Genomic DNA, 24,633 nt, shown 5'->3' on the forward strand with positions numbered 1-24,633 from the left:
TAGATGCAGTCAACCCAACCATCTCTTTCCTGTAATATCTCTGTGGCTCGATCATAGAAACTGAGTAAATTCGATACACAGGATCTTCCAGATCGAAAACCATACTGTCTGTCTGATATTATATCATTTCTCTCTAGGTGTTCTACCCATTTAGTTTTGATTAGTTTTTCCAATACTTTCACTATTACACTTGTCAATGATACAGGTCTATAATTGAGGGGGTCTTCCCTGCTGCCACTTTTGTAGATTGGAACTATGTTAGCCTGTTTCCACCCGTCTGCTATGATTCCTGTACACAGGGATGCCTGAAAGATCAGGTGAAGTGGAATGCTGAGCTCAGATGCACATTCTCTCAGAACCCATGATGAAACGCCATCTGGGCCAGCTGCTTTGTTCTTACCGAGCTCCTTGAGCATTTTTTCCACTTCGTCTCTAGACACCTCTATGTGTTCTATGTTGTTCTCTGGAATTCTTTTTGTATCTGGTTCCCTAAAGATTTCATTTTGTACAAACACACTTTGGAACTTTTCGTTTAGTGTTTCACACATTTCCTTTTCATCTTCCGTGAATCTATTTCCCATTTTCAACCTCTGAATATTATCCTTTACCTGCAATTTGTTGTTTATGAATTTATAGAATAGACCTGGTTCTGTTTTACATTTGTCCGCAATCCCTTTTTCAAAATTTCTTTCTGCCTCTCTCCTCACTGCCGTGTAGTTGTTTCTCGCATCTTTGTATCGCTGGTATGTTTGGGGGTTCGGCCTCTTCCTGTATTGATTCCATTTTTGTGTCTTTCGGTCTCTAGCCCTCTCGCAATTTCTATTGAACAAATCCTGTTTCCTAGTTCTGCATCTCTGTTTTGGTATAAATTTTTTTGTGCCTTTATCATATATTTCACAAAACTTGCCATACGTATGAATGTTTGTGTGCCTTCATTGTATATTTGGCAAAATATGGCATACATCTCATTTATTTCCTTACCTAGCAAGTCTGTCGAATTATACCAATGAAAATTTTCTAAGTTTCTCACAGTGTTCTCTCTTGAAATTGAGTTTAACAACTGTTTCAATGTCCCCATTCTCTACTAGATTATATCGCAAAGCATATTTAATGTCCAAGAGGACGTGATCACTCTTTCCCAAAGGAGAAAGGTACTGGATGTCAAATACCTCTTCTTCTTTCCTGGTGAATATTAGATCCAGTATTGACGGACCATCCCCTTCCCTCATTCTTGTGGCCTGCTTGACATGTTGATACATGAATGTCTCCAAGATCTTGTACACAACCAACCGTGTGCGCACATTTTGAAGGGTATCAAAAAAAAGAAGTTGGCGCAGTTCAGTGGTTAATTGCAATTTTTGTGTGGTAGTAAAGAATGAATATTTATTGATAAAGCAATTGTGAGCATTGGAAAACTTGGATATGTCATAAAGCATTTTAGAACAAAAAGTATCACAATTTAAATGTAGTTCATATTCTTTTAGTTAATTTCCAAAATATATACAAATGGTAACCTGGAAAATCTTTTAGGTTTATCATAAAGATGAGACACTTGAGTATGTAAAGAAATACACTACTTCTGTAATTACCTAAGTGTAATTACCTAAGTGTAGTTACAGGATGAGAGCTACGCTCGTGGTGTCCCGTCTTCCCAGCACTCTTTGTCATATAACGTTTTGAAGCTACTGACTGTTTTGGCCTCCACCACCTTTTCATTTAACTTGTTCCAACCGTCTACCACTCTGTTTGCAAAAGTGAATTTTCTTATATTCCTTCTGCATCTTTGTTTAGTTAGTTTAAATCTATGACCTCTTGTTCTTGAAGTTCCAGGTCTCAGAAAATTTTCCCCATTGATTTTATCAATTCCTGTTACTATTTTGTGCGTAGTGATCATATCACCTCTTTTTCTTCTGTTTTCTAGTTTTGGCATATTTAATGCCTCTAACCTCTCCTCGTAGCTCTTGCCCTTCAGTTCTGGGAGCCACTTAGTAGCATGTCTTTGCACCTTTTCCAGTTTGTTGATGTGCTTCTTATTAAGATATGGGCACCACACAACCACTGCATATTCTAACTTTGGCCTAACAAAAGTTGTGAGCAATTTCTTTAGTATTTCTCTATCTATGTATTTAAAAGCAATTCTAAAGTTAGAAAACGTGGCATAGGCTCCTCGCACAATATTCTTTATGTGGTCCTCAGGTGATAGTTTTCTATCTAGAACCACCCCTAGATCTCTTTCTTTATCAGAATTCTTTAAAGATTGTTCACATAATTTATAGGTAGTGTGGGGTCTATGTTCTCCAATTCCACATTCCATAACATGGAACTTATTCACATTAAATTCCATTTGCCAAGTGGTGCTCCATATACAGTACTCAATTTGTCCAGGTCTTCTCAAAGGGCATGACAATCATCTAAGTTTCTTATCCTTCCTATTATCTTAACATCATCAGCAAACATGTTTATATATAATTCTGTATACCAACTGGTAGATCATTTATGTAGACAATGAACATCACTGGTGCAAGAACTGAACCCTGTGGTACTCCACTTGTGACATTTCTCCAGTCTGATATATTGCCTCTGATGACTGCCCTCATTTTTCTATCAGTCAGAAAATTTTTCATCCATGTTAGAAGTTTACCTGTCACCCCTCCAATATTTTCCAGTTTCCAGAACAACCTCTTATGTGGAACTCTGTCAAAAGCCTTTTTTAGGTCCAGATAGATGAAGTCAATCCCACTATCTCTTTCCTGTAATATCTCTGTGGCTCAATCATAGAAACTGATCTCAGATGCTGAGCTCAGATGCATATTATCTCAGAACCCATGGTGAAACTCCATCTGGGCCAACTGCTTTGTTCTTACTTAGCTCCTTTAGCATATTTTCCGCTTCATATCTAGCCACCTCTATATGCTCTATGTTGTTCTCTGGAATTCTTAATGTGTCTGATTGTGTGAAGATTTCATTTTGTACAAACACACTTTGAAACTATTCGTTTAATGCTTTACACATTTCCTTTTCATTTTCTGTGAATCTGTTTCCCATATTCAACCTCTGGATATTATCCTTTACCTCCAATTTGTCAGTTATGAATTTGTAGAATAGGCCCGGTTCTGTTTTATATTTATCCGCTTTTTCAAAATTTCTTTCTGCCTCTCTCCTTACTGCCGTATAGTTGTTTCTCATATCTTTGTATCATTGGCATGTACCAGCGCTGATGAGCTTGTATGTACCGCTGATATTATACCAGCTTCAACAAGTTTGAGTTGCCACAAATATTGTTTTGTTCATTTTTTCCGCACAATTACAAATGCATTTATATTGTTTTTCTTTGGGGAGCCCCGGAGGCTCCCTGGAGCTTATCGGGCTAATGTATGTTATATTAGACCAGGACATTAGCTAAGGAGTTCAGACCTACCAGGGACCAGTGCCAGAACCTGACCCCTTCAGAGAGGTTTCAAGGAGCAATGGCCCTGGAAAAACCACTTGGGGTTGGGGTAGTTCCTTAAAGCACTTATTTCCTTAAAGCACAAAAGTCGGAATTCAATCACTATGTTATATTGTTTAATAAGTTGAGATGCACTTTATGAGATATCTGACTGTGTTTAGTTCCTGTATCACTGAAATATCCCGAGATATATATTGTTTTTCACAGAGCTCGTGCTCACGTGTTCGGAGTCAAATGCAGTATTTGGAGCTTTCACAGAAACCCATGCAGGGGAATTCTTAGACAGTGAGATCTGGATTCCAGGATATAACCTATACAGGTGTGATAGGAAAATTAGGTCACATGGAGGAGTGGGTCTGTATATTAGGGAAGACCTTGTATGCTCGGAGCTCCTTAACATTACAAATGAGGTGGTAGAGGTACTGGGATTAAAAATAGAGAAAATAAATTTAGTGATTATTCTAATATACAAACCGCCAGATGCAACGGCCGAGGAATTCACAGAACAGATAAACAAAATAGAGAATAGTCTCAATAATTTGGAGAACCTGATACCTGATATTATCTTCCTAGGTGACTTCAACTTGCCTAGTCTCAGGTGGAGAATAGCAAACAATAATATTATACCAGGAAATCTATCGGAACCTAACCAACCACAGATTAGAGAACTACTTAGATTCTGTGACAAATTTTCACTCAACCAGCAGATATCGGAGCCAACGAGAAATTAAAATATTCTAGATCTGGTCTTTACGAACAATGAAGACATTATCAGAGACATTACGATATCAGATACCACATACTCAGATCACATGCTCATTGAAGTGCAAACGATCATCAATAATCAGAATAGACCTGAAACGTTGATAAAGCGAGAGGGGCTATTCAGTAAATTCAATTTTAATAATAAAAGGATAGACTGTGAAAAAATAAACAAGGACCTTACAAACATTCCATGGGAAACTGTTCTAAGTAATACAAGTCCTACAGAAGGAATAGAAAAACTGACTTCGGCAGCGTATCAAGTCTGTCTGAAACATGTTCCTTTGAGGAAAGCCAGAAAGAGATCCAACGTAGAAAGAGAACGCAGACGACACTATAAACGAAGGAAGAAAATAACGGAAATGCTTATGCAGACACAAATTTCCCGTCAAAGAAGGAATAATTTAAATAGGGAGATTGAAGAAATCGAGCAGAAATTGAAACACTCGTATCAAACTGAAGAAAGGCAATTAGAACAGAAAGCAATTCAGGAAATAAAGAAAAATCCAAAATACTTCTTCACATATGCAAAATCAAAAGCAAAAACCACTGCCAGTATTGGACCTATTCGTACAAGTGAAGGTTCATACACGGAGGATGACAAAGAAATTAGTGAAATCCTAAAAAAGCAGTATGAGGACATGTTTAGCACTCCAATAAACAACATGAAAGTGGAAGATCCAGACAATTTCTTTATGCAAGATATTCAAACCACTGTAAATATAACTGATATCAACATGAGCACACTAGACTTTGAAAGAGAAATTGAAAACATGCCCATGCACTCGACCCCAGGTCCAGATTCATGGAATTCAATATTTATAAAGAAATGCAAAGTGTCGGTAGCATAGGCATTCAGTATAGTGTGGAGGAAGAGCTTGGACACGGGGGAGATACCAGATGCACTTAAAGTAGCAGACATAGCCCCTCTACACAAGGGAGGGAGCAAAGCATTGGCAAAGAATTATAGACCAGGTGCACTAACATCGCACATAAAAAAAGTATTTGAGAGAATGATTAGGAGTCAGGTCACAAATTTCATGGAGACCAATGACCTTCACAACCCAGGCCAACATGGATTTCAAGCAGGAAGATCGTGCCTCTCACAGCTACTTGAGCACTACGACAAAGTCACTGAGGCATTAGAAGCAGAATGCTGATGTGATATACACGGACTTTGCAAAGGCTTTCAATAAATGTGACCATGGCGTGATAGTACATAAAATGAAGTCATTGGGAATATCCGGTAAAGTAGGACGCTGGCTACTCAGTTTTCTGTCAAACAGGACTTAGCGAGTAATGGTCAACCATATAAAATCTAGTTCGAGCGCAGTTAAAAGCTCTGTACCTCAGGGTACAGTCCTTGCACTGCTGCTTTTCCTTATTCTCATATCAGATATTTTTTTTTTTTTTTTTTTTTTGAGATATATACAAGAGTTGTTACATTCTTGTACAGCCACTAGTACGCATAGCGTTTCGGGCAAGTCCTTAATCCTATGGTCCCTGGAATACGATCCCCTGCCGCGAAGAATCGTTTATCGTATTGACAAAAATACAAGTCACAGCTTCGTATCATCCTTTGCAGATGACACGAAAATCAGTATGAAAATTACATCAGCTGAAGACATTGAAAAACTTCAAGCTGATATTAATAAAGTTATCGACTGGGCCTCAGAAAATAACATGATGTATAACAGTGATAAATTCCAGGTACTCAGGTACGATAAAAATGAGGATCTTAAACATAATACAGGGTACAAAACACAATCAGATGTGCCCATAGTAGGAAAACAGCATGTAAAGGATTTGAGAATAATGATGTCTGATGACCTAACGTTTAGGGAGCATAACCAAGCAAATATTGCGACTGCCAGAAAAATGATAGGATGGATTACAAGAACTTTCAAATCCAGGGATCCCATCACAATGGTTGTACTCTTCAAGTCGCTTGTGTTGTCTCGTCTTGCTTTTACATTATACCATTATACTCAGTACTCACTTCCCCCTTCATAACAGGAGAGATTGCTGAAATAGAGGGAATACAGAAAACATATACGGCACGCATAGACGCAATAAAGCACCTAAATTATTGGGATCGTCTCAAAGCCCTCCAAATGTACTCACTAGAAAGAAGAGGAGAGAGATATCAAATAATATACTCCTGGAAGATACTGGAGGGCCAAATGCCAAATCTACACAGTAAAATAACAATGTACTGGAGTGAATGATATGGAAGAAAGTGCAGAATAGAACCAGTGAAGAGCAGGGGTGCCATAGGCACAATCAGAGAACACTGTATAAACATCAGAGATCCACGGTTGCTCAACACCCTCCCAGCGAGCATAAGAAATATTGCCGGAACAACCGTGGACATCTTCAAGAGGAAACTAGATTTATTCCTCCAAAGAGTGCCGGACCAACCGAGCTGTGATGGATATGTGAGCCTGCGGGCCGCTCCAAGCAACAGCCTAGTGGACCAAACTCTCACAAGTCAAGCCTGGCCTCGGGCCGGGCTTGGGGAGTAGAAGAACTCCCAGAACCCCATCAACCAGGTATCAACCAGGGGGTTTTCCTTATCTGCCATCGACCAGGGTTAGGCACCCAGAAAAGTAGGCATAACAAAACAAACCCCACATGGTAAAAAAACTAAAACAAAAATCCGAACAGAGAGCTAGAAACTCCCTATAATCCCAAGGAAACAAGCTAACAAGCAAACATCACACTTTACTGCCATGCCGATTGTCCGCGCAGCCCACCCCGCCCCAAGAGGGGGAGGGGGAGCCCTGGACCTCACCGCGCCAGCTGCCTAGCATCAGTTCGTAAGCTAATGTCAACCGGGATAGACGCTTCTCTGGCCTCGGTTTCATAGGCGGTGTTTGCCTTGTGTGGCGTTCATTGCCATGTGTTGTGTTGGGTGGTGGCCAGGTGTTAATCAGTACCAGGGCTGCATGCGCTTAGGGGCTTCCGTCCCTAAGCGCCCTTTGAGTACTGCCCCTGCGTGACAGGGTTATCTTCCCTGGGGCATTCGGGAACCATTCCCGTAGAGGTTCTTGCTGCTCGGCATTTGCCTCTCCCTTGGGGCCAGCTGGAGCTTGGGACCAGCTGGGGCTTGGGGCCCTTGTTTGGCCCTGGGTAGGGACTGGTATTGTGCTGGTTAGGGCATAAAGGTGTTGCGCGACCTGCCACCTAAGCGGTGACCGGTTCCTGTTGCCTCTGGAGACGGTGTACTTTTGCGGGGTTTTTCTTTTGTTTTTATTTTCATTTGCCTGGTGTAGGTCTGCCTAGTGTGACTATAGTTCCACTGATAGTGTTTGGTGGCCCTCTGCTAGGCCCCTGTGATTGTACACGTTGCAGGGGTTTTCTGTGTTGTCCTCTACCCTTTGTTATTTTTGGGTTTCTTAACCGGTTAGCAACACCTTGCCCAGGCTTCCCGTAGTTGTTACCCTACAGGCCCTGGAAACCCTTGTCAGGGCTCGGTGGACCATTGAATGTGTCTTCCGATTTCCTACCCGTCCTGTACGGGATCGTTGGTTGCTGTGCCCTTGTTTCCGGGTGACAGTCCCCACTTTTATCTCCGTCATGTTGCCTGTTGGGTCGTTGACAACTTGACCCAGAGTCTTGTAAGAGGTATTCTCTGCATGTTCTCCAGTACTCTCCTGATGTTATTACTGTTCAGAGTACAGGCGACATCCGTGTTGCATGCTAGGTTAGGGTGCAGCAACATGCTAGGTTGGTTTCCCACTCGGATGCCCCGGGGCCGCCCCGTTTTGGTTAGGTGCTGTTCGCCCCTTTCCCTCCCTGTTCTCGGCTCCGGACCATTTGCAGGTTTCGGGGTCGGGCCGGGGTTTAACCCTCAAACCGCTAGGGGCCCAAATGGAATTCACACCCACAGGCGCAACAAAAAAAAAAATTCCAAAAAATTATTTCGTCTTATAGAAGTGTTCATTTTTGTTCCCTTATCACGGAAAAAATAACAAAAAAATCGTAGGTGGCATATTTTAGCCGCAATAGGGTAGGGAAGTGTGGCAAAAAAGGGGCGTTGGCAGAGCCTACGCCAGATGAGGTCTACTCCGCCCGAGCTGTCAGACGGCAGTTGCCACAAATATATTATTACCTAATTATTTCAATGTCTCTGATTGATTTTTTCTTAGTTTTTTGCAGTAATATTATTCCATACAGTGAATTGTGGTATATTTATATTATAAAATGTGTGAACCATCGCTGTACTCAAAATTATGGTGTGCATATTAGTGATTCAATTATTATGTTCATAAAACAATAAACAAATAGTTTTGCTGTTGTTACACTATATACACAGGTTATATATAAGTATTTGCATGTTTTGTACACCATAACGAATTACTAAGTTGGTCTTGTGAGTCAAAAAGGAGTGACCGCCAAACACCAGCGAGCCACTCACTGCCACTCCCTCCCTGAACACCACCTCACTCACCCTCATTCACCTCCTACAATACTCTTTCTGTATTTATTCACTATACACAGACGTTATATATACGTATTTACATGTTTTGTTCACCATAACTGTACATCTAAGCTTGTATGGTGAGTAAAGGCCACAAAGACGTAGCTACTCACACAGTCAGCTGATCGGCGGCCGCCCTCAAGGCCAGACGCACTAATATTTGTCCTTCAACAATATTGTTTGTGGTGTATTATGCTATATACACATTATATATAAGTATCTACCTGTTTTATTTACCATACCTGAACAAATAAGCTGGTATGGTGCCCAAAGACCATAGTGGCCATCAGTAAACACCATGCCAAGACGTGCAGACGACGCTCCTCCCTCACCAAAATGGCGGCTCCCAACCTACTCCTCTCGCTGTTATCACACTCTATACACACGTTATATATAAGTATCTACATTTGTGTTCACCATAGCGAACCACTAAGCTGGTATGGTGAGTGCAGTCAATAAATGGTGGCCACACACAGTCAGAAGACGACGCCACAACCCTCCCTCGCACAGCCTTACGCCTCCCTCCATGGAGCACAGCGCTAAATATCACCACAATCCTGCTATTATCAGAATCCTGGTCAGTTTTATCACAGTCAGGGGGCTTCAGTAATACTATCACTGCTAAATAATAGCAGTATCATATATATTATGGTATTTGTAGGCGATGCTGTGGTCACAAGCTGAACAGCAGTGCTGTGAGCTCGTGCTGCGTGCGCCAGCCTTGGTGGCTTGCTCAATACTGACGCTGTAACACCCAAGAATGTTGGCCTGGATTTTTTTTCTAGGTGGCATCTGGCAACTATCGGTCATGGCTGCACTATAGCTGCCCCTATCCCAGGCGGGGGGTTTAAATTATAGCGCTAGACACGAAATCATATATAAATGATGTGCGCGGTTTCGGTTTTGTCACTGATATCATTTATATATGATATGCGCAGTTTGAGGGTTAATTGGGGCCGAGACTCGGGCAGTTTCGGGGGCTGCCCCATTCGGGTTGGGGACAGAGGTTTTCGATCCTGTTTCTCCTGCCAAGGCTTCTGGGTCTTACCAGTAGCTCTTTCTTGCTGCCTTTCCCATGGACTCTTCCTTTTCTTTAAGGGTAAAGGGCTTGGAGGACGGCTCTGCCCCGGGGCCTCTGTTGCGAGTTCCCGGGGTTGTGGGGGATGCCTGCTAGCAGTTCTGGGGCGGTTTGCCCCTGCCTGGGTTTTCTGTTCCTGGGCGGAGTTTTTCGCCCATCCAGTCTGCTTGCTTTCCACTTTTGTTGGCCTGCTTTTGTATCTTTTGTGTCGGTCACAGCCCTCTGTTCTGGTGGCCATTTTCTTCTGCCGGTTTCCCAGCGTGGCCACCAGGGCAGTGTTGCGGTTTGTTTACATGCACTTGGGTGTGTGAGCGAGCGTCTTGGGTGAGTTTTTTCACCTTTTTCAAGGGTTTTATTCTCCTATTGTCGTTTCTTTGCTTTTCTGGTATTTTCTGCTCGTTTTCTGTTCCTCTGGGAATCTTTGAGTGTTGATTTTACACCGGGTTTTCCATTTTGCCTGTTTTGGATCTGGGCCCTTGGGTTTGGACTCGGTGTCCAAACTGAGTGTGGACTCAGTTTGTTATACTTGCTCCAATTCTTTGTCCCTCGGTTTTCGGTCTGTTTTGACCGTTTCCCAGAAGGTTCTGTCTGGGGGCTGTGCTTTGCCTTTCTGTGGTGTATCTCCACCCTCAAATGTGGTGATTTGGGCTCCCCTTGGTTCGATTTCGGTTCCTTTGGTTTCTTTGGTTTCATTCCGGAGGTTTCTTCCTCTTGGGCCCCCTTTGTGGGTTCATGGGGCTTTGTTTCCTCGTGTGTGACCTGGTTTTGCCTTTTAGGGTTCCGGGGTCTTCCTGGCTTGCAGACTGATCTTTTTTGGTCTTGGCACGTGTTGTGGTTGTAATTACCTAAGTGTAGTTACAGGATGAGAGCTACGCTCGTGGTGTCCCATCTTCCCAGCACTCTTTGTCATATAACACTTTGAAACTACTGACGGTCTTGGCCTCCACCACCTTCTCACCTAACTTGTTCCAACCATCTACCACTCTGTTTGCGAAAGTGAATTTTCTTATATTTCTTTGGCATCTGTGTTTAGCTAGTTTAAATCTATGACCTCTTGTTCTTGAAGTTCCAGGTCTCAGGAAATCTTCCCGATTGATTTTATCAATTCCTGTTACTATTTTGTACGTAGTGATCATATCACCTCTTTTTCTTCTGTCTAATAGTTTTTGCATATTTAATGCCTCTAACCTCTCCTCGTAGCTCTTGCCCTTCAGTTCTGGGAGCCACTTAGTAGCATGTCTTTGCACCTTTTTCAGTTAATTGATGTGCTTCTTAACATAATTGGGAAGGTCATTGCACATTCGAGGTCCCTTGGTTTGTAAAGCATTTCTAGTTTGACTAAGTCGTACTCTTGGAATATCAAATAGATTTTTTTTTTTTTTTTTTTTTTTTTTTTGAGATATATACAAGAGTTGTTACATTCTTGTACAGCCACTAGTACGCGTAGCATTTCGGGCAAGACCTTAATCCTATGGTCCCTGGAATACGATTCCCTGCCGCGAAGAATCGTTTTTTCATCCAAGTACACATTTTACTGTTGCGTTAAACAGAGGCTACAGTTAAGGAATTGCGCCCAGTAAATCCTCCCCGGCCAGGATACGAACCCATGACTTAGCGCTCGCGGAACGCCAGGCGAGTGTCTTACCACTACACCACGGAGACTGCTATATTGATATCAATGTATTGGACTGGAGAAATGTCACAAGTGGAGTACCACAGGGTTCAGTTCTTGCACCAGTGATGTTTATTGTGTACATAAATGATCTACCAGTTGGTATACAGAATTATATGAACATGTTTACTGATGATGCTAAGATAATGGGAAGGATAAGAAACTTAGATGATTGTCATGCCCTTCAAGATGACCTGGACAAAATAAGTATATGGAGCACCACTTGGCAAATGGAATTTAATGTTAATAAATTCCATGTTATGGAATGTGAAATAGGAGAACATAGACCCCACACAACCTATATATTATGTGAGAAATCTTTAAAGAATTCTGATAAAGAAAGAGATCTAGGGGGGTTCTAGATAGAAAACTATCACCTGAGGACCACATAAAGAACATTGTGCGAGGAGCCTATGCCACACTTTCTAACTTCAGAATTGCTTTTAAATACATGTATGGCGATATACTAAAGAAATTGTTCACGACTTTTGTTAGGCCAAAGCTAGAATATGCAGTGGTTGTGTGGTACCCATATCTTAAGAAGCACATCAACAAACTGGAAAAGGTGCAAAGACATGCTACTAAGTGGCTCCCAGAACTGAAGGGCAAGAGCTACGAGTAGAGGTTAGAGGCATTAAATATGCAAAAACTAGAAGACAGAAGAAAGAGGTGATATGATCACTACATACAAAATAGTAACAGGAATTGATAAAATCGATAGGGAAGATTTCCTGAGACCTGGAACTTCAAAAACAAGAGGTCATAGATTTAAACTAGCTAAACACAGATGTCGAAGAAATATAAGAAAATTCCCTTTTGCAAACAGAGTGGTAGACGGTTGGAACAAGTTAGGTGAGAAGGTGGTGGAGGCCAAGACCGTCAGTAGTTTCAAAACGTTATATGACAAAGAGTGCTGGGAAGACGGGACACCACGAGCGTAGCTCTCATCCTGTAACTACACTCGGGTAATTACACCTAGGTAATTACACACATGTACATACATACATACATACATCAGACTAATACCTGGGCTGAGAGACATGAGCTACAAGGATAGACTACAGGAATTAAACCTCACATGGCTAGAAGACAGAAGTGTTAGGGGATATGATCACCACATACAAAATTCTCAGAGGAATTGACAGGGTAGATTAACACTAGCTATTTAACATTTAACACTATCTAGCTATTTAACAAGCTATTTAACACAAGGGGCACATGCACAAGGGGACACAGGTGGAAACTGAGTGCCCAAATGAGCCACAGAGATATTAGAAATAATTTTTTTAGTGTCAGAGTGGTTGACAAATGGAATGCATTAGGCAGTGATGTGGAGGAGGCTGACTCCATACACAGTTTCAAGTGTAAATATGATAAAGTCCAATAGGCTCAGGAACCTGTACTGTTTAGAGAAGGAAATTTCATCTAGGGTGGACCGAGCAGCAGAAGTGATGAAAATCATAGAGAAAATAGTAGGTTTAGGAGAAGGCTCAAAGGAAAATGTCAGTGATTTTAGAAGAATAGGAAAATATGAGAAAGACAAGAACCGCCCCTTAAGGGTGACATTTAATGGAGTGAAAAACATGATGGAAGTGCTTAGAAATGCTAGGAAATTGCAGAGTGATGAGGATGGCAAACTTTGGTCAATAAGGCAAGACCTCTCCAAGGAAGACAGATAAAAGCTGAAAATGAACCAAATTCAGGCAAAACATCTAAATGGGGATAGAAATGAAGAAGACAGAAATTCTTTTTTTCTACAAAGTGACAGGGACCGGGAAGCTTGTGAAATGGTACATAAAAACAAAGCAACAAGATCAGTAGTGGAAGGGTGAGTAACGAGCAAAGGGAAAGGGAACATGTTCCTGAAAATTGTATATACCAACATAGATGGTGTGAGGTCAAAAACTTTGGAGTTGTAAGATATAATTCAGCTTAGGGTCCCAGATATTGTCGCATTATCAGAGACGAAACTTGAAGGAAATATTTTAAATGAAGTCATATTCCCAAGAGGCTATTCAGTTTGGAGATGTGACAGGAAAACTAGGAAGGGAGGAGGAGTGGCTGTACTGGTGAAAAAACACCTGAAGGTAAGAGAGTTAATATTTGAAAACCCTTGAGATATTGATATAATGGCATTGCAGATCTGGAATCAGGATGATAAGCTGATAATTTTGAATGCCTACAGCCCACCAGCAAGTAACGCATGGACAAAGGAAGAACTGGATGACAAACGAGAGGGCCTCATAATGGTCATGAGAGATATTATTGTACAAGCAGATAAATTTAAATCACGACTGTTCATACTGGGGGACTTCATCTTTAAAGCAATAGACTGGGAGGCCTATGAAGTAAGAACGGAGGACTTTTGGACATGCAGATTTGTGAACCTCATTCTGGAGACATTCTTGTATCAACACATAAAGCAGGCCACAATTATTCCCTCAATTATAGACCTGTATCATTGACAAGTGTAATAGTGAAAGTATTGGAAAAACTAATCAAAACTAAATGGGTAGAACACCTAGAGAGAAATGATATAATATCAGACAGACAGTATGGTTTTCGATCTGGAAGATCCTGTGTATCGAATTTACTCAGTTTCTATGATCGAGCCACAGAGATATTACAGGAAAGAGATGGTTGGGTTGACTGCATCTATCTGGACCTAAAAAAGGCTTTTGACAGAGTTCCACATAAGAGGTTGTTCTGGAAACTGGAAAATATTGGAGGGGTGACAGGTAAGCTTCTATCATGGATGAAAAATTTTCTGACTGATAGAAAAATGAGGGCAGTAATCAGAGGCAATGTATCAGAATGGAGAAATGTCACAAGTGGAGTACCACAGGGTTCAGTTCTTGCACCAGTGATGTTTATTGTGTACATAAATGATCTACCAGTTGGTATACAGAATTATATGAACATGTTTGCTGATGATGCTAAGATAATAGGAAGGATAAGAAATTTAGATGACTGTCATGCCCTTCAAAAAGACCTGGACAAAATAAGTATATGGAGCACCACTTGGCAAATGGAATTTAATGTTAATAAATGTCATGTTATGGAATGTGGAATAGGAGAACATAGACCCCACACAACCTATATATTATGTGAGAAATCTTTAAAGAATTCTGATAAAGAAAGAGATCTAGGAGTGGTTCTAGATAGAAAACTATCACCTGAGGACCACATAAAGAATATTGTGCAAGGAGCCTATGCTATGCTTTCTAACTTCAGAATTGCATTTAAATACATGGATGGCGATATACTAAAGAAATTGTTCATGACTTTTGTTAGGCCAAAGCTAGAATATGCAGCTGTTGTGTGGTGCCCATATCTTAAGAAGCACATCAACAAACTGGAAAAGGTGCAAAGACATGCTACTAAGTGGCTCCCAGAACTGAAGGGCAAGAGCTACGAGGAGAGGTTAGAAGCATTAAATATGCCAAAACTAGAAGACAGAAGAAAAAGAGGTGATATGATCACTACATACAAAATAGTAACAGGAATTGATAAAATCGACAGGGAAGACTTCCTGAGACCTGGAATTTCAAGAACAAGAGGTCATAGATTTAAACTAGCTAAACACAGATGCCGAAGAAATATAAGAAAATTCACCTTCGCAAATAGAGTGGTAGACGGTTGGAACAAGTTAAGTGAGAAGGTGGTGGAGGCCAAGACCGTCAGTAGTTTCAAAGCGTTATATGACAAAGAGTGCTGGGAAGACGGGACACCACGAGCGTAGCTCTCATCCTGTAACTACACTTAGGTAATTACACTTAGGTAATTACAAGAATGAGGGAAGGAGATGTACTGTCAGTACTGGATCTAGTATTCACCAGGAAAGAAGAGATATTTGACATCCAGTACCTTCCTCCCTTGGGAAAGAGTGATCACGTCCTGTTAGACATTGATTATGCTTTAAGATATCATCTAGAAGAAAATGGGGACATTGAAACAGCTGACAAACTCGATTTAAGGAGAGGTCACTATGGGGAACTTCGAAATTTTTTTAATGAGTGTAATTGGACAGACTTGTTGCTAGGCAGGGAAGTAAATGAAATGTATGGCAAATTTTGCAAAATATATGAGGAAGGGACACAAACATTCATACCAAAACAGAGATGCAGGGCCAGAAAACAGGATTGATTCAACAGAAATTGTGAGAGGGCCAGAGACCAAAAGACACAAAAATGAAATCAGTATAGGAATAGGCCAAACCCCTAAACATAACAGCGATACAAAGATGCGAGAAACAACTATACGGCAGTAAGGAGAGAGGCAGAAAGAAATTTTGAAAAAGGGATTGCAGATAAATGTAAAACAGAACCGGGTTTATTCTACAAATTCATAAACAACAAATTGCAGGTAAATGATAATACCCAGAGGTTGAAAATGGGAAACAGATTCACGGAAAATGAAAAGGAAATGTGTGAAACATTAAATGAAAAGTTCCAAAGTGTGTTTGTACAAATTAAATCTTCAGAGAACCAGACACAATAAGAATTCCAGAGAACAACATAGAGCGTATAGAGGTGTCTAGAGATGAAGTGGAAAATATGCTAAAGGAGCTCAGTAAGAACAAAGCAGCTGGCCCAGATGGAGTTTCACCATGGGTTCTGAGAGAATGTGCATCTGAGCTCAGCATTTCACTTCACCAGATCGTTCAGGCATCAATGTGTACAGGAATCGTAGCAGACGTGTGGAAACAGACTAACATAGTTCCAATCTACAAAAGTGGCAGCAGGGAAGACCCCCTCAATTATAGACCTGTATCATTGACAAGTGTAATAGTGAAAGTATTGGAAAAACTAATCAAAACTAAATGGGTAGAACACCTGGAGAGAAATTATATAATATCAGACAGACAGTATGGTTTTTGATCTGGAGGATGCTGTGTATCGAATTTACTCAGTTTCCATGATCGAGTCACAGAGACTCGGAAAGAGAAAGACTACAGGAAAGAGATGGTTGGGTTGACTGCATCTATCTGGACCTAAAAAAGGCTTTCGACAGAGTTCACCATAAGAGGTTGTTCTGGAAACTGGAAAATATTGGAGGGGTGACAGGTAAGCTTCTAACATGGATGAAAAATTTTCTGACTGATAAAAAAATGAGGGCAGTAATCAGAGGCAATGTATCGGACTGGAGAAATGTCACAAGTGGAGTACCACAGGATTCGGTTCTTGCACCAGTGATGTTTATTGTCTTCATAAATGATCTACCAGTTGGTATACAGAACTATATGAACATGTTTGCTGATGATGCTAAGATAATAGTAAGGATACGAAACTTAGATGATTGTCATGCCCTTCAAGATGACCTGGACAAAATAAGTATATGGAGCAACACTTGGCAAATGGAATTTAATGTTAATAAGTGCCATGTTATGGAATGTGGAATAGGAGAACATAGACTCCACACAACCTATATATTATGTGAGAAATCTTTAAAGAATTCTGATAAAGAAAGAGATCTAGGGGGGTTCTAGATAGAAAAACTATCACCTGAGGACCACATAAAGAACATTGTGCGAGGAGCCTATGCCACACTTTCTAACTTCAGAATTGCTTTTAAATACATGGATGGCGATATACTAAAGAAATTGTTCACAACTTTTGTTAGGCCAAAGCTAGAATATGCAGTGGTTGTGTGGTGCCCATATCTTAAGAAGTACATCAACAATCTGGAAAAGATGCAAAGACATGCTACTAAGTGGCTCCCAGAACTGAAGGGCAAGAGCTACGTGGAGAGGTTAGAGGCATTAAATATGCCAAAACTGGAAGACAGAAGAAAAAGAGGTGATATGATCACTACATACAAAATAGTAACAGGAATTGATAAAATTGATGGGGAAGATTTCCTGAGACCTGGAGCTTCAAGAACAAGAGGTCATGGATTTAAACTAGCTAAACAAAGATGTCGAAGAAATATAAGAAAATTCCCTTTTGCAAACAGAGTGGTAAACGGTTGGAACAAGTTAGGTTGAGAAGGTGGTGGAGGCCAAGATCGTCAGTGGTTTCAAAGCATTATATGACAGAGTGCTGGGAAGACAGGACACCACGAGCGTAGCTCTCATCCTGTAACTACACTTAGGTAATTACCATTTGATTGACAGTTGAGAGGTGGGACCAAAGAGCCAGAGCTCAACTCCCGCAAGCACAAATAGGTGAGTATATACATACATACATATATATTAATTTGGTGATATATATATATATATATATATATATATATATATATATATATATATATATATATATATATATATATATATATATATATATATATATATATAATATTTATATATATATAAATATAATATAATATATATATATTGCATTATTACAGTTAGAAATTGAATCTTGTGCTTGGAATGGCCTTGAATTTTGTAGTGTAGAGAAATCATTATTCATACTGTGCTGTACTTTAATATGCTCCTATATCCTTCTCTGACTGCAAATAAAACCATTTTATACATCAGTCATCTCGCATCATTATCCATATTACAGATGGTGCTGAAGCAAGGCCTATTCAGGAGCTGTTCCAGACAGTTGCGCTTCTTCGAGAGAACCTGAACCTTCTTGATGCAAGAGTTCGTATACTGGAGACTGAACTACCCAAGATTATTGGTAAGTTTCTTAATATTGTATTTTTTGTAGATAGTGTGTTGAGACTAAGGAGTATTACTTCTCAACATGGTACAATTTGTTTCAGATAATTGCAGATCAATTTAGCATTAAACATGTTCATTTCTTTAGTTATCATATTTGGATGTACTTGAAGGTGAGATCTGCTTTGTCTTTAGACTAGGATTGAGAACAGTCATGCAGAATGACACTCTGCCACCTGTGCCAAAGGGAATTTTCAAGCATCCTTTCTAATGCCAACATGAGGGGAAGGCAGGGGTGTAAAGAAGGGTTTTCTGAGGGTAGCCCCATCGGCTCCATGGAGCTATCAGGCTAATATGCGATATATTAGTGTAGGGCATTAGTCAATGGAGTTCAGCATACTGAGGATCACACGCCAGAACCTGGCCCCCCCCCCCCTCAGAGAGGCAAGGAAGAAATGGCCTCTGGAAATCCCTCCTGTAGTTGGGGTACTCCTTGTCTGGCATCGACCAGGGTTAGGCACCCAGAAAGGTAGACATAACAAAACAAAACAAAAATAATTTTTATAAATTTTACTAGTATTTACCTACTTAAAATTTTCTTAGATTAACCCTTAAACCGTGCAAATCATATATATATGATATCAGTGACAAAACCGAAACCGCGCACATCATATATATATGATTTCGTGTCTAGCGCTATAATTTAAACGCCCTGCCTGGGACAGGGGCAGCTATAGTACAGCCACGACCGATAGTTGCCAGATGCCACCTAGAAAAAAAATCCAGGCCAACATTCTTGGGTGTTAGAGCGTCAGTATTGAGCAAGCCACCAAGGCTGGCGCCATGCAGCACGAGTTCACAGCACCGCTGTTCAGCTTGTGACCACAGCATCGCCTACAAATGCCATAATATATATGATACTGCTATTATTTAGCAGTGATAGTATTACTGAAGACCCCCTGACTGTGATAAAACTGACCAGGATTCTGATAATAGCAGGATTGTGGTGATATTTAGCACTGTGCTCAATGGAGGGATGAGTAAGGCTGTGGAGGGAGGGTTGTGGCGTCGTCTTCTGACTGTGTGTGGCCACCATTTATTGACTGCACTCACCATACCAGCTTAGTGGTTCGCTATGGTGAATACAAATGTAGATACTTATATATAATGTGTGTCTAGAGTGTGATAACAGTGAGAGGAGTAGGTTGGGAGCCGCCATTTTGGTGAGGGAGGAGCGTCGTCTGCGCGACTTGTCATGTTGTTTACTGATGGCCACTATGGTCTTTGGGCACCATGCCCCCTCACAGGGGCATTTAAAATCATGCACTAGACCCCTCAATTGTCTATATATGTATTGCACGGTTTCGGTAAACTTACTTCCATTGTCTATATATGTTTTGCGCGGTATAATGGTTAACTGGTTTTGCAACATCTTGCCCAGGCTTCTCATAGCATTCAGCCCACTAGCCACGGAATACCCTGTCGGAGTTCGATGGATCAATGAATGTATCTTTCGGGTTACAACTCGCCTTGTGTGAGTTTGAAGGTTGCTTTATGCCCCTTGTCTAAGGGGTGACAGTCACCATTTTGCTGCCTGTTGGGTCAACGACACCTTTGACACAGAGTCTTGTAAGATGTGTTCTCTGCTTGTGCTCCAATTTACCCATTTGTTTGCACTCTGCCCGAAACGCTTTGCGTAATAGTGGCTTTAGGCATTGTATGTACTAGCTCTATCTATAAAGCCAACAAACTTTGTAAAATCTCTTTATGTATGTACCTTTGCCTAAATAAAAATTATTATTATTATTATTATTATCATTATGCCGCCTGCACCTGAGGTTCAGGTACAGGCGGCATCCTTGTTGCATGCTAGGTTTAGGTTGCTGCATCGCCCACCCAGATGCTCTGAGGCTGCCTTGTTTTCGTTATTGGCTTCCCAGTTCTTCCCCCGGTTAGTGTTTTTCACCCTGCTCCCCCCCCCCCTGCTCCTGGCTCCCAGACATCTGAGGGTTTCGAAGTCGGGGCAGGGTTTAGGTGGCAATGAAAATTGGGTGGCTTTGGGGGCTGCCCCATTCGAGTTGGGGAAGGAGCATTCAAGCCTGCTCCTCCTGCTGAGGCTTCTGGGTTCCACCAGCAGACCCCCTCCTTTTCTGCCTTTCCCCTGGACTCTGTCTTTTCTTCAGTGGTAGAGGGTGTGGAGGACAGCTCTGCCCTGGGTCCTGGTTTGGAGGATCCCAGGGTGGGGGAGGAGTTGACCTGGGGAGCTTAGGGCCCCCTTTGATTCCGCTTGGGTGTTAGTGGCCTCTTCTCAGGGTTTGTTGTTGCAGGAAAAGGGGTTTTCTTATCCCCCTTCCCTATATGATTATGATATGGGGTCAGCTCCTCCCCAGGTTCTGTTCCGGGTTCCCTTGGGTTCCTCTGCTCCTTCATTCCAGAGGTTTTCTGCCTCTTGAATCTCACCTAAGGAGGTTCAGGAGGCTCTTGCTGTATACCTCCTGCAAGACCCGGATTCTGCCTCTGTGATGGATCCATCCTCGTTTGAATATAGTTCTTCTTCCCCGTATTGGGTGCATTTAAAGGTTCTAGAGTCTTCCTGGCTGGCAGACTGCTAATTCTTTTCATTGGGGGCATGGCATGGGTTTTGTTGGACCCTCATACTTGAATAATGGGAGACTGCTACCGTTCTGCAGGTTTACCTAGGAGGCAAGTTTGAGTGCCTTAACGCGAGCTTGTTTCCACCTGTGCTTCCTCGAAATGTTGGTCTTGTGCAGCTACACGTGCACGTTCCCAACCCTTCAGCGTCTTTGGTAGCTGAGAATTCACTCCCCGTGGGCATTTGACTTTGGTCTTGCGTTTTTTTTCCCCTTCTAAAGCTGTCTCTGGACTGGCTTGGGGTGGATGTGGTGGTGTTGAGTCCAAGCCTTCATCTGGTGCACTGGACCTGGCGGTTTGAGCATTGGCCGCACTGTTGAAGCTGTTTGCACCATTTCTCAGGAAAGCGGTGCCTCTTCTTTGCTTCTTGCCTCGCGTGCCAGCAGGCTGTGCTCGCTTTCTTTTTGGAATCTACCTGGGCCCTGGTTTTTGTCACCCTTTTGTCCATTGCTGTTTGTGGAGACTGCTGTCATGCAGTTTTTGCTGGCAGCTTCATCTAGTTGCCATCCTATGTTGGACTTGTTGCTTCTCCGGGGTGGCCGTTCTCGGCCTTCTTGGAAGGGTTGTGCCAGGGCTCGGGATTCGTCTAGTCAGGGTAGTTCTTTGGTGCCAGCTTCTGAGCTGGCGTTTCATTCCGAGCCGTCGTTGTCTGGTCGGCGCGATAATCGCTCTGCTTGCCGGCCAGCATCTTGTAAGGAGTGTCAGCCCTTTTGCGGGTCACCCTGTTGACAGGGCGATGGGAGGGAGGCTTGTGTTGTTTGCACACTCTTGGTCACTCTGTTTGCACTCTTTCCCAGCTCGCCAGGTTTGGGTTCCTGATGAATTGGAGGAAGTACCATCTGGTTCCGTCTCAGGTTCAGATCTGGCTGGACTTCGTTTTGGACTCTTGGACCACTTCCATGTCTCTCCCTCTGGAGGCATTGCTGCAGCTGCAGTCCTGCCTTCAGCTGTTTCTGAGGGGGTTCCAGGACACTTGGCAGTTGCTCTAGCAGTTGTGCAGGAGTCTGAACTTCGCCCTAGTGGTTTGGCTTCGGTGTCTGTTATGGTTCCTTTGAGGATGCTTCTTCTGCCTCTCTTGCGATCACTGGGTTCGGCCTCTGGGGGCCTTGCATCGGTTGCTGCGTGGCTAGCTTCCTCTTCGTTTTTTGGGGGGTTCAGTGCCTTGGGACCCCCACAAGCCTTCGGTCGATGTGTTCACGGATTTGTCGTCTCTCGGCTGGAGTTTTGCAACCAGTGGTTACCAAGCTGGTTAGGGACAGTGGTGTCTGTCCTTCCGTTGGGCTCACAGTACAGTGCTGGAGTTAGCAGCAGTTTGGCTGTCGCTTCAGAGGGTTCGGTTTGTTTGGGGCTCCATGATCTGGCTGCATTCGGACTGCTCTCCAGTGGTTCATTGCCTGAACTGCAGGGTTCTCTTCGGTCCTTGGCTCTTTGGGGCTGGTCACTTCGAGTGGCTTGTCTGCTGGTTTTTCAGGATTTGGCTCTCTGTGCAGTTCATATCTGGGGAGTGTCCAACGTCCTTCAATTGGCTCTGACAGACGTTCGGGCTCTTGGAGGTGGACCTTTTTGTGTCAGCATGGTTGAGGCATTTCCTGATATATGTTGCTCCCTTCCCTGACTGTGGAACCTTCGTGGTTGACTCATTTCGGCAGGACATGTCGAGGTGGGGTTTCCTGTATCTCTTTTCCCCGGTTCAGCTGTTGCTTTGGGTTCTGGCTCCCTTGGAGTCCTACCGCAGGAGAGTTGTCTTAGTGGACCCTTGGTGGCTGGCCCAGTCTTGGTTTCAGGCGCTGCTTGCTTGGTGTCCATACCCCTGGACATTTTCCGCCACTCCACCTCTTTCAGCAGATTGGACGGTCCAGTACATGGCTGGTTCGGTCTACCCTGCTCTTTGTCTGGTCTTTTTGAGGCAGTTTTATCATCATATGTATGGTGATCAGGTGGCTTTGTTGATGGTGTCCCACCTGCGAGCTTTGTCTTGGCGACAGTTTTAAGTTTCCTGGCTTCGTTCTTTTCACCATTTTCTGTCTCTTCATAGGTTGTCTTCTATTTGTGATCAGGTTGTCTTGTTCTTTCTTTCTTGGCTATTTCAGACCATCATTTGATGCTGAATACTATCGCCTTATATCGTGTAGTGCTGGTGGAGCCGCTCCAGCTTGGGGTTTAGGATGGATGTCACTTCTGCCCTGTTCCGTAAGCTTTCTCATGCTTTGTTTCACATCCGGCCTGCTCATGCACTGCCCGAGCTTTCCTGGTCCTTGGACCGCGTGCTCTCTTTTCTCCCTTCTCGGTTTGTGGTGGCCCCTTTGGTTCAGGATTGTTTTTCCAAGGCTCTCTTTCTTTTGGCATTGGCCTCTGGGGGGATCGTGTTGGCAAGCTTCGTGCTCTCCTCCAGCACCATGGTTTTCTGCTCTTTTGATCCTGGTGGTCAGTTTCTTTGGTTTCAGCCGTGTTCTTCTTTTCTGGCGAAGAACGAGACGGCAACTTTCCAAACGGGCCCTTGGATCATTGATGCTTGGTTGGTCAGGCTGGAAATGCATCAAGTGTTGTGTTTGGTTGCAGCTCTTTGCTGATATCTGCACGCCCTGGCCTTATCTGCATTAGCCTGATAGCTCCAGGGAGCTTCTAAGGCTCGCCCGGAAAATGGCGTTTCATTACATTCAACACTGGTTATTTCAATGCTAATTCTCTTAAGCTGAGTTCATTCTCAAGAGCTCATAAATCTTTTTACATATAAAACCTGGGAGACATTGGGACAATGTTACTCTAATTCTTAATTTCCATTATAATGCCGAATTAAATGAATGGTAATGACCAATAATTCTTAAGGATTACTTCTCTATCCACTATTATTTTGAATGACATTAATAAAAATATTATGTCATCACCTGCTTCACTTAATCAGCCCATGCAGAGTAAATGGCTCTCAGGAATGAAGAACAAGAGCTATGAGGAGAGGTTAGTGACATTAACCCTTAGACAGGGTATGGAGAAATGGTCATACCCTCCTATGCACAAAAAATATAAAAATTACAACAAATAATTTTTCATTATAGAATTATTAATTTGTATGCAGAATGTAAGAAAAACATGAAAATAAGTGAATATTTATCATTTCACTGGGTAGAGATGTTCTACAAGGCTGCATTTCCCACTTCTCAACGCCTGGTGTTCGACTATGCTGATGCTTCCTGCTTTCTCCTTTGATGTTTCACTGATTGTGTTTTTCTTTATTTATATCCACAGAGTTTTTATATCCATATCTGCATCATACATGTAAAACCCAGTTAATAATTGTTTAAATAATAATATTATGATGATTGCGTTTCCCTAGTAAATTATTCAATAAAATCGATAGGGAAGAATTCCTGATACGTGGAACTTGAGGAACAAGAGGTCATAGATTTAAACTAAACAAAGCTCTAACAAAAATTCGTCAGCAGAAAATAAGAAAATTCACTTTCGCAAACAGAGTGGTAGATGATTAGAACAAGTTAGGTGAGGTTTTGGAGGCAGCCAAAACCATCAGTAATTTCAAAGCGTTATAGAACAAATAGTGCTAGGAAGATGGGACACCATGAGTGCAGCTCTCATATTGTAACTACATTTAGGTAATTACTTAGGTAATTACTTGAGCAATTTATATTAATTAAAATGAAATGAAATGTAAACTATGACTTAACCACTGTCATGCACTGCGTTTATTGTAAAATTCTGATTGTGTGCCGAAAATCAAGTGTTAGCAAAAAAAAATTCTGGGGGGAGGAGCCCCTTCTGCTCCCTGGAGCAATCTGGGCTGATATGAATATACTTACCTAATTGTACTCACCTAATTGTGCTTGCGGGGGTTGAGCTTTGGCTCTTTGGTCCCGCCTCTCAACTGTCAATCAACTGGTGTACAGATTCCTGAGCCTACTGGGCTCTATCATAT

The 24,633-nt window shown here is 42.2% G+C and overlaps 1 protein-coding gene across 2 annotated transcripts in view; it reads left to right on the plus strand.

Annotated features, from left to right (window-relative positions):
- The window catches only part of LOC123760948 (uncharacterized), a 709,495-nt gene that overhangs the window by 637,459 nt on the left and 47,403 nt on the right, over positions 1-24,633 (plus strand). For both annotated transcript variants that reach the window (XM_069329132.1, XM_069329138.1), the window contains exon 12: positions 17,953-18,072. In XM_069329132.1, coding sequence (XP_069185233.1) covers positions 17,953-18,072 — 120 coding nt within the window. The remainder of the gene's footprint in view (positions 1-17,952; positions 18,073-24,633) is intronic.

This window comes from Procambarus clarkii, chromosome 3, assembly GCF_040958095.1.
Source record: "Procambarus clarkii isolate CNS0578487 chromosome 3, FALCON_Pclarkii_2.0, whole genome shotgun sequence".
In the NCBI taxonomy this organism is placed as follows: Eukaryota; Metazoa; Arthropoda; class Malacostraca; order Decapoda; family Cambaridae; genus Procambarus; species Procambarus clarkii.